This window comes from Netta rufina (genome assembly GCF_964035555.1).
Source record: "Netta rufina genome assembly, chromosome: 24".
NCBI classification, from domain to species: Eukaryota; Metazoa; Chordata; class Aves; order Anseriformes; family Anatidae; genus Netta; species Netta rufina.
In genome coordinates this window covers 3175902-3186969 of record NC_140148.1, presented here as the reverse complement: position 1 = coordinate 3186969, position 11068 = coordinate 3175902, and the positions used below count along the sequence as shown (strand labels likewise).

At 42.8% G+C, this 11068-nt stretch overlaps 1 protein-coding gene across 3 annotated transcripts; it reads right to left on the bottom strand.

Moving 5' to 3' along the window:
- Positions 1–235: 235 nt before the first annotated feature.
- CCDC47 (coiled-coil domain containing 47) lies at positions 236–10966 on the bottom strand. Of its 3 annotated transcripts, none has more exons than XM_084301293.1 (13): positions 10866–10966; positions 8541–8806; positions 8304–8411; positions 6660–6834; positions 6222–6343; positions 5832–5897; positions 4766–4867; positions 3790–3900; positions 3142–3227; positions 2122–2180; positions 1338–1447; positions 1000–1167; positions 236–681 (listed from the first exon to the last, which is right to left on the bottom strand). In XM_084301293.1, exons 2-13 carry the CDS (start codon positions 8799–8801, stop codon positions 601–603), a joined length of 1449 nt encoding a protein of 482 aa, XP_084157419.1. In that variant the 5' UTR covers positions 8802–8806; positions 10866–10966; the 3' UTR covers positions 236–600. The 3 variants fall into 3 exon arrangements, with proteins under 3 accessions (XP_084157419.1, XP_084157417.1, XP_084157418.1); XM_084301291.1 differs by lacking the exon at positions 10866–10966 and adding an exon at positions 10634–10790; XM_084301292.1 differs by lacking the exon at positions 10866–10966 and adding an exon at positions 10445–10786.
- Between the last annotated feature and the right edge of the window lie 102 nt (positions 10967–11068).

Genomic DNA, 11068 nt, shown 5'->3' with positions numbered 1-11068 from the left:
ACACGTATGCCAATCATGCCTACAGGTAACCTAATACTGTTTCAGACCCTTGTCTGTTATAAAAAAAAAAAAAAAAAAACACTTCTGTTCTACTGGACTTAAAATCCCTGAAGTATCCATACTGTGTATGGAAGGCTAAGTTTTGTGCCTTTAAAAGCTTGATGCAAATAAACGCATGGTAAATGCTTATTGTGCAGTTCTCCTCCCCTTAAATTAAGAATTTCCCCCTTCCCTCCCAAAAACTAAAACCAAAGTTTAAAACCAAAGCATTAATATGTTACCAGCACACGTGGACAGGTTTACAATCATATGTTTTTGAAGAACAAATGACAATGAGCATTCAAGAATATTGCAATTTTTTTTTAAACAGACAAGTAGCAAAAATTTATACCACCTGGAATAAAACTGCTGAGACAAAGCTCTCTACATACACCTGCAATGTTGCTGTAATACTTAAATAAGTAACACCGATGCAAGGAGCATTTCCCTTAATGGCTAGTAGTGTTCAAAAAAGTGTAGGATTATGGAGTTCAGTACGTCTTTGTACCCTGTGAATTAAAATTCTGCAGGTGGCACTGAGACAGGCGTCTCACAATGGAGTCACATAGCTTTCACTTTGATTTGCTTCATCTTCATCTGCTTCTTCTCAAGTTTCTTCTGCTCACGCCGCAAAGCAGCTTCCTGTAGGAAAGAATACAGAGAGCTAAATGAACATCAGCAATCCCTTCAAAGAACAAGCTGATCGTTTCAAAAAAGAACAAAGGCGGCAACCCCCAGTACTGTACTTGGGTTCGCATCCCTAACCACGTGAGCTGGCTCCCCACTGAGAGCCCTTACATGTTTGGGAAAGCAAGAGAGTATACACAGGAAGCGTGTGCTGCCTTCTGGCAAAGTAAGAAATCAAAGCTGGCTGCTGCTGCTTGTATGCCTACAAGCAGCCCTGGAGACACGTCACAGAAATTCGCCTGTAGCTTGTAACAAGCTGAAAATCCATCTCACCTCCAGCCGTCGCTGTTTTTCTGGATCCTCCTCATTCATGATTCGCTCCTTCTCTGCCCGTTTTTTCTCCTCTCGACGGGACTGGGCAGCCTCCTGTCTTTGCACATGAGTCAGCTTAAGGAAGTTCTCTTCCACACGAGCCCTGTTCTTATCAGCTTTTTGTTTGCCCTTTTGAGATAAAAGCAAAGGCAGTTAATACAGATTCCCTACGAGCAGGATGGAGTATCTGTAGTAGTTATACTGGAAACGAAAGGCTCCCAGCCTTAGGATTAAGGATCAAAGGTTAACGTTTGCGATTTCATACAATATTCAGAAGGCACTAAACACAGACAACTTACTTCTCTGTTCAGACGGAACTTCTTTGCTTTGTCTATAGAGTAGATAACCATGCTCATCAGAGGCAGCAAAGACTCCATATCCTTTGGGGAAGTATTGCCTGAACCAGGCACTGAAACAGAGAGCTCCTTGTTAATTAGGTTGGCAAGATTTTCCTATTAGCTGCAACGCTCCTTCCTTATTGCTCACACCATTCAAGGAAGATATTATCATCCTCTTTGGAAATGACTTTACTAACAGACGGATTTTGCTTTGGAGATTGCACATAGATTCTTCAGTCACATTTCCTCCACATGATCCTTCTTTTTTTTTTTTTCATTCTGTACTAACAAAAAGTAAACAGAGTTCTGGCTCTGACATTAACTTTACTTGGAGCTATGGCTGTGAATTCTTAAGAGAACTGTGGTCTTTTTCTGGAATAGACTGCTTTTCTTCCAAAACAGGGATAACCAAGGAACTCTGTGCAAGCTCACACTGCAAACAGTGTGGCTTAAAACAAGTCATCTTCCAACTGAAACCTAATACAACCACCAGCAGAGATATGATTGTGAATTAAGACCCGCAATAGCAAGGTTCAGTTTCCTTTTATAATCACAATATGCTGCTGAGTCCTCCTTGTTATTACTGCCTTCTGCTTACAGGTTCATCAGTCAGCGATCCTGTTTACATGCACCAGTCATTCCTAATAATGTTATCTTCCATAGGTGACATAACTTGAGCATACCTTGCACAGGTAAAACACAACACCCCCCAGATACATTTACACACATACACCAGTTCTCTTACCATTAAATGTAAACAAAAGTGTCTTTTTAGTTTCGGGCAGTTTTGTAAGCTGACCCTCCCTGTAAGAAAGAAAAAAAGGGGCTGGAATCGGTGAAAAAAAATGTGGGCATACAAATAACATCATCCAAGCTGATTGTCAGAAGTCATCTGACCCCTAGATAAGCTTGTATATTTTTAAAGGCATTCACTTTTACATATACCCTGAAGTTTATACTACTACTTGAGACATAAAGCTTATATAAGCATCAGTAAGAAAGAAAAAAAAAAATTCTTAAGAATTCAAGACTTGACTACTCAAAAAAAACCACAGGCTCATGCAACGAAGTCAGACCTACATTCCACTGAGCCTCCAAAGCCTTGCAATTTCAGTACAAAGATCACATGCTGCTGTTTTTTAATTATAAGAAAGCACGATCCTTTTGGAGGGCAGTTTCAAGTTTTGATACAGATCATTTTTTTATATGCCTGCAAGCATAATACACCCTTGCAAAAGCCTACATAGTAGCTCAGATGATAAGATAAAGCACCCACTACTTGGCAATTCTGAGGCAGCAGCTAAAAGCACTTCTTTTAAACACTTCAGACTTCGCTCAAACCTAGTTCTTAATTCAGATGCTACTGGAACGTATTAACGTGTTTTTTCAACCACTCTTGCAGCGTTATTTCTTGGCTGTTTAACTCTACCCTGTTGTATCCTCTTAGTGGGATTACTCACTTGTTTTCCACGAGCTGTGTACACTGTAGCAGCCAGGTGCTATCTGAGATTTGGAGTTGCCCAAACTAGAGAGTAACCAGCACTCAAAAATAAACATTAAGGCAATACAGCACCTTGATCATCTACACTGATGCAGCATTTGTAAGCGTTGGGAGCGTATTTATTCAGCTGTTTCACCTTTGCTCCCAATTTCTCTTTATGTGCATTCCAGCCAGCTCCACACTGCAAACAGGTTTGTCAGCCTTTACTTTGCATACTGTTAGAGCTGCTACTGCAAGGAGAGATCTAGCTCTATATGTACGTACTCTTGCATAAGTTTTGGACCGGAGAACTGGTCCGAGAATTGGACGGACTCGATCTTGTCAGCGTAGTGCGTGAGGAAATGTATCATCTAAAAGAGAAACAGGGGTTAGTTTCTCCTACCACCAAGAGCGACATCAGCCTACACACTCCGTATTAGTTTGCAGCTCGGCCACACATCACTCAGAAAAATTTTGTGCTCAGCTTGCCACAGTAACACCACAATTTAAACTGCTGAAATTTTTAGCTTTTGCTAGAAGGGGCCTCAATGCATGGAATTAACGCATCTAATAACTCAAGTTGCTCTCATTTGGGATTTGCTATTTCATTTAATAACAAACATCAGCATTGAGGATCTGCAGAGAGACCAACACCTTCCTTCAAGCCAGGTGCTGGAGCTAACTTTGAGGCTTTGAAAGGCAGTTCTAAGTCCTCAGATCATATGTTAGACTAACAGTTGCCACATAAAAGAAATAAAGAAGTGGCAATTACTCCCTTCCGCTAGCCCTTATATTTTTCTTGATTCTCCCAGATCTCACAAGGGCCATTTAGCTCTCTTGTGATTTTTACAGGAGACAAAGATTAGAACATTTGCACAGGCTGCAAGTACCAGGGACACCGAGGAGTATTTGTACTCATTCACTCAAGATCACCTTTGCGTCCATCATTCCCTCTGTGACCTCCCCCATCTCCGACAAGATAGCCAGCGAATCTGGAAGCCCATATTTTGCACCAGACTTAGGTTTATCGCTGCAGAACTCACTCTGTTACAAAGAGAGGAAGGGGAAAAAAAATTAAAAATAGCACAAGTATGCAAATAGCTTATCAACTGAACTGTTTCAGTACAATGGCACCCCTAAAAGTACCAGATAAGAAACAATAAAAATGCATTAACTCAGTCACTCAGTCTGGCTGGGGACAGTTCAAGCATAAAGTAAAGCATGTAATATAAATGCCTGTAGCCTTTAAGTCAGCATTTCCCCTCAATAGTAAGTACTTTAAAGAAAAAGATATAATACATCCATGCCAGCACACCTGATAAAGTTTAATATATTTTGCTTATTTTGTTTGCTAAATCAACAAAACCAACTGGCATCCTGCCAACCATGTTTGAGTGCTGTTTGAAATGTTGTGAGAGAAAAGATCTGCAAATCACTGCTCGTTATCACTGTATTCTTTGCAAAATTCAGGGCTTGAATGTATGGGAAATTTTCTTTATTTCACACTAGGTAAAAACATGACCGCAAATTTTCCACATCGCTTAAGTTCATTTTTCAATCCTTTACAAAGTCATTTGTGCAAATTAGATTAGGAGAAAATGAGACTTGCGTGTATCCCAAATGTACTACTTCAACCTCCTCCTAAGCTAACTATACATCAAAAAAAGGAGGCAGGCTGCTTTCAGTTGCCTCTTCTCTTACAGTTCTGACAGCAGCAGGATAGTGCTGCGGATTGCTGATGGCATTAAATGTCCATCTATTAGGTGAAAATATCTTTTCCCCCACAGTAATTCCAACAGGTCAGTCATGAGTGTTCAGCTGTTCCCAAGAAAATAAGCGATCTATTGATCAGAGGTTCTTACATCCCACTGGCTTTATCTTGTTATTATTCCCTTGTGAGCACACATACCAGGTCCTGCATCTCTTTCTGAAGTCGCACCAATGCTTTTCTCGTTCCGACAGCAAACACATAGGTGTCCATATCTTCATCATTCATTGTTACTTTTATTTGCTGTGGGACAGAAAGTTATTAGCATTGATCAGATTTCTACGATGCACTCCATCTTCAGACTACCAGCCAAACTGAGACCTGTATCTTCTGTGAAGAACAGTTTCTGCTGCCTCAGTGCTTATCTGACATTTTGATTCATCCTTCATAACCTCAAAGAACAAAGCCTAAGCAAGGCTGTACACAGCTGAGATAAAGGTTGTTAAATTAAAGCTTCTCAGTGTGTCTTAAAATTAAAAAGCGCCTTTCCTGGAGCACTCAATTCAGCATTCTGGTATAATGCTACCGTGTAATGACAGCGACTCCTCAACAGAAGAGCTATAAGCCTTTGCTGTGCAGATATCTATTGATAAGATTATCTGCCCACATCTAATTTAAGTATTTTAATTAATATTATAAATGCAATTATAGTCACATTGTGTATTGTGAATACATTTTCTAAGCCACCATTCTTCCAAAATATAACCTCTCTTGACATTTATGTGATTAAAGATTCCCCTCACCTCTACGAGAAAGTGGCTGGGCAAATAGTGACATTACAAGAAAGAACATGCAGGCCAGCATATGCATTAAGCAGCTCTGTTCAGTCTGACTGTATAGATAGAAGAACAATAATTAAAGATTATTCTTTATATGTTCTTTATATGTTCTTTAATAATAAAGATTAAATTTAGACTGTAAAAATACGTTTTAATCAAGATGAGGTCTTGAAGCACAACGAACTGTTCACAAAACCACTCAAATAATAAAACCCCTAGAGATAAAACATTTCCTAGTCATCAGTTTGCATTTCACACACACAAAAGAAATATGAATGATTCTTGCAGATTATTTCAACAGATACTAAACACCACAAAATGATAACCAGCACTTCATGTGTGGGTTATAAATACAGCCCAAAGCAGCAGAGCAGCGCAAAAGGAATGCAACAACTTATCACAGCCAATCTAAAGGGTTGAGGACATACCACTTGGTCACAAGCTGGCCTCATCATGCGCGCAAGAACATTCAGTAGGTCTTGTCTCTTGAGAAACTAAAAACACAAGATTGTAAACACAGAACGTTGATAAATATACCTAGGATGCTGGGCTTCATAGGCAGATAGCTGTGGAACTTAAGGAAAAACACGGCAGATGTAAGTAGATGTTTTTCATTGAATAGTTTAACTTTGAAGAGCCCTTTAAAAGTCACCTACACTGCTCAAAAGCAGGTTGACTTTCTGCGTTTGATCGAGTTTTTCATAACTTGCTCCCTCAAGTTATGAGCTGAACTAACACGTGAGACTGTCCATCCCAGGTGCAGGACTTCCTGAACACTGGCAGTAGGTGAGCAGTGCTACAAACTCGCTCATCCTTACCTTTAGCTGGATAAGCATTCCTTCACAGCACACCCTTCCAGAGCACCACAAGTTATATATGTGCTCATTTTCTTGATTTAGTTTCCCAGTGCTTGTGGCTTCTTTACTGGTGCCATCGTCCCCTGGAGAAAATGACAATGAAAAAGAACTGCAGTCTAGAAAGCACAAATTTATACGCCAGAGTAGCATCAGTAGGTTTATAAATCTGTTGTCCCTGGATTACTTCAGACTCACCTTGATGTTTTTGAATAATTTATACCACACCATAATCTAATTTCAACACTTAAAGACTAGCGCACTATTTATCTACCCCCAGAGCTGCCCTCAGCGCTGTCACACATACGCATAGAAAAGGTTTCCCTTCTCTAGAGCCTACAGGCAGGTCTAAAACAATCTCTACTCAAACTGAAAACACATCCTAATCATCACAGGACTTACCAACAAGAGCAAAGTTGCTTTCTAGCAGTTCCCTGTGGGTATTGAACCACGCATGAGCCAGACGGTTGTTTTTGTTCTTCCCAATGATGTAATTCATGATGTAAGCAAGAAGACCTGTTACCATCAGGATCTCCATGTAATAACTCTCCCAGCTGTTTTGAAGGTGAGCAGGGACCTATGGAAAGTGAACAGAAATCGTTTTGTTTTTCTCCCTTACCGAGTGGATTAGGTATATGCAATTTGAAAAAAATGAAGAGTACTGGAGAGTTTTCCTCCCAAATCCAGCAGCAAGCGTCACAATGGCAACAGGACACAACTAAGCCTACACATAACGCATTTAGCTCTCCTGGGACACAGAAGTCCTACGGGAAACAACTGAAAACAGCATTGCCAAAATACCTGGCTACCACACACACACACACAAAAAAATATCTCTTCCAAGTGAGCTGATGCTAACATTTATCCTCCAGAGTAGTCAACAGCCCAGGCATTTCAACCCAATGATTATCTGGGCTCGATGCCCTGCCCCTCACAGCATTATTCGATCATCATTTACCTTTTGCTGAAATCTAAATGTCCAGGAACATTTTCAGGATGGCACCAAGAGCCATGGACTGCGGAGGAAGCATGGAAGCCTGCCTGCCTTTCCATTTCAGAGAATAATCAGCAGTTCTGCTTATCATCATGTCACCCTTCAGTCATAAAACAATCCAAACCTTCATTTTCACTGCCAAGGTCAGCCACCATATTTGAAAAGAGATCTTAAAGATAATAAAAGCATAGGCCTTAAGCACCTGATCATTCTGTAAAAGACCCTTCTGGGAGGCAACAAGCAGGTGAAGCAGTGTGGACAGACATCGGTTTCAAAAACCATCTGAGAAGTCAAGTGTCAGAATCACAGAGTGGTTTGGATTAGAAGGGATTTTTAAAGATGATCTAGGTTCCAACCCCACTGCCATGTGCAGGGATATCTTCCACTAGATTAGGTTGCTCCAAACCCCATCCAACCTGAACCTTTAGCCACAGACAAGCTAAAAGTACACTACATTTACCGCAAGCCTATCATCACTGTAACTTCCTCCTTGTGTTAAGAGAGCACCCAGACATTTCTGGGATGTATGTTTTTTCTCTGGATTAAATGAAGTTTATCTCTATAGCTCTGCCATCTCTCCACATTTTTCATATAGGTAACAGAACCTAAGTCATAAAATGCGTTGGCCAAACCTATGCATCAAACCATGTGTTTTAATGAAGAATTTACTCATCTATATTCCAACTGCAGTTCTCAGCTTGAATCCAGCACAGACCCAAGGACAGCAGTTCTACCATCTTAAAAGACATCGACAGACCAAACATACCTGCCCTGGAAGTTTTACTTCGTGAGTTGCTATCTGAAGTAACATAAAACAATGCATGAAGAATTCCAAGAGCATGGAATTGAGAGCTGATGGATCCTATTCTGCTGCTATCCTATTGTATTATTTTAGGTGTTTCTCGTCTCCAAGCTTCTTCCTATTTCTTCTCTGAATCTTGTTAATTCAAATAGCAAATTCTTTAGGACAGATTCTCTCTTTGTACAACAAAATAGTGCCATAAATAACTGATGAAGTAACAAATAAAAAAAGGATCAAAATTTATACCTACGTTAACTATTGTTATGGGGTCTTTATTTTTGCTAGGTGACGCATCTGGTTTCTCTTCATAGCCTTCAAACTCCTCATCATCGTACGGCTCACTCTCAGTATCACCTTCCTAAAGGACAAAATCACACAGAGCATAAAAATCCAAAGCTGGACAATCAAAATCCAAAAAGACAGGGTGAGAAGGTAAGGTTCAGAGACACCATTAGGAAACACACAGGGGGAGGAGATGAGGCATTACCTGTGTGTCTGTGTCATCAAAGTCTTCCTGATTCTCATCCTGACCTTCAAGCTCTACAGTGGCTTCTTCTTCATCATCTTCTGTCGTGATGATCCTCTGAGGAGACTCTGTGACTGCATCTTCACTGACATCTTCAAATTCAGCAAAGTCATTATCATCATATTCCATAATGTCATCTCCGTCCTCAAATTCATCGTACTTTGCCAAAGACAAATTCCACGGGATGAACAGGACAGCAACGAAAACATATAAATTCTTCATTTTCACTGGAAAAATAAAATAAATCCAAAACATTGCAACAAATCCTTACGTTAGGAGATACAAAGCCTGTTCCATCACACCTCCAGTTCTGCCCAACTTCCATGAACAATTTCAAAACATTATTGGAGTCAGGTCAGCACGAGAGAAAAAGTTCTGCCTCATCTTGCCATCTTCTGTATAAAGTGAACACTCTAACAAGAAAAAAACTAATTTGAATAGCAAGATAGTAGATTTTCTGCTGGTAGCAGGAGCAGCTGAGGCAGCAGCAAGTTCACATCTGGCCAAACTGTTCAGGTGACCAATTTCTAGAAACAGTGATGTCCTGCTCTAAAAATGACTCTTCAGCAGCAACTCTCAGTCAGAGTTGCCAACTCATTTCAGCACACATGGTGCCTACAGTTCTCATTAATTAGCAATTAGACACAGTCAGATCCAGGAATGCGTTACAAAAGCAGTAAATCTTATAATGTGCTTAATTCATTTACTTTAAACAGAAATGCTCTGATAGCCTCCGCTTCTTTAAAACTGATCATATTTGATCTTTCTAGATCAATTCTCACAATCAGGTCCTACAGCATCCCTCCACTATTTCTGTTCAGAGATGGCGACCTTATAACTAAAGGTCTACAAAAAAAAAAAAAAAAAACAAACACAAAGAGGATGGATATTGCACTAATCCTCAAAATAACAGAGTAAGCTGGCTCATGAGCCCTTCCCAGATCTCCCAGGAACCTGCAGAGATGATCTGATACTTCACTTTTTTTTCCCCTCGGCTTCTTATGACTTTTTTTTAATATTGCCGCAGTCACGGTCTGTCACTCAGACTGTCCATCACCGACAACTGCAGATTACTGAGGTCCAAACCATGGTTTCAGACAGCAGTAATAATGTAAAATGCATTTGTGCATTTCACAAACGTCTGGGGATGATCAGCTGCAGAAGACTTGGCAGTACTCCCTTTACTCCCTCTCACACCCAGATCTGAGTGGGAACTTCAATGTTAATGAGACCGTTCTCTTAAGAACTTGAAATAGAAGCAATTTGTTTCTAAATTCGACCAGCACTCCTCTGAGTAATGCATGCAGGGAACTCACTGCTATGAGTGACAAGGACAGCTAAAATAAACGCTTATGTTCAAGACTTCTCGTTCTAGCAAAAACCCGAACAGATCACATTCACGTGAGCATGAATCCAGACGGGAAGTACAGCAAGGCAGACCCCAGGATTTCAGCGTGCTGCTTGCTGGCTTATATCACAGCTTTAGGTGAATTCAAACACGAAAACAGCATTTACATGCCACAGGATTTGCATGAAACACCTGGACAACGGAGCCACCTGCTCTACAAACCCACAAGGCTTTCACAGGATGAATTTTGAAACCCTAAGCACATCCAGTTCCAAAAAAGAAACAACAACAACAAAAAAAAAACCCTACACACTCCATCCAGCCTTATACAAAATGAAACGTGTAGAAACCAACAGACCCCTGACAGCGCCCGGGGGCTGCTGGCAGGGACACGAGTCAAGGTGAGCCAGGCTAAAACTGGCTGCAGACCGTGCCCCCCCTCACCCCTATCCCCCTGCTCTGCCCCCCCATGCCCCCCTCACCCTTATCCCCTGCCCCTCAGCCCCCGGCCCCTCACCTCAGCCCCCCGGGGAGCCCGCAGCTCCCGGCCCCGCAGCCCTCAGAGCCGAGCCGCCCCTCCCGGGGGGCACCGCGGGGCCGAGGGCTGCCGGTAACGGGGTCGGGGGCAAGGAGAGGGCCGAGGCCCGGCCCCGGCAGCCCGTGGGGAGCAGCGCGGTGGCCGCGGGGCCCGGCCCGGCCGCGTTACCTGAGGCACGCGGCGCCGCCACCGCTTCGGCCCGGCCCGCACCCAGCGGCCGCAAACGGCGCAGCCTACATACTTTACGTAGCCCGAGCGCTCAGCGGAGCCTGCGCGCTTTGCGGAACCTGCGCGCTTTGCGGAGCCTACGTGTTTGGCGCAGCCCGTGTGCTCGGCGCTGCCTGCGTACTTTGCGTAGCGCGAGGGGAGCATGCTCACTGCGGGCTGCCCACACACGGACCTGAGGGGGGCAGCGGGCCCGACAGCCCCCGCCTCGAGCCGGGGACAGCAGCCAGAGCCCGAGCAAGCAGCCGGAGCCCAGCCCAGCAGCCGGAGCCCGTCTCCTCCTCACACAGCCCCGCTGCTGCCAGCTCAGACCCCACAGGCCCCCTGTGCCCAAACCCTTCCCTCCTCCCCTCGGCGGCTTCACCTCCACCACCGCGC

Coding starts and splice junctions, on each gene's coding strand:
- CCDC47 (XM_084301293.1), bottom strand. CDS start 8,801: ATGAAGAATTTATATGTTTTCGTTGCTGTCCTGTTCATCCCGTGGAAT. Junction 8,412..8,540: donor TTGATGACACAGACACACAG/GTAATGCCTCAT, acceptor TTTGTCCTTTAG/GAAGGTGATACTGAGAGTGA. Junction 3,901..4,765: donor AGAAAGAGATGCAGGACCTG/GTATGTGTGCTC, acceptor TCTTTGTAACAG/AGTGAGTTCTGCAGCGATAA.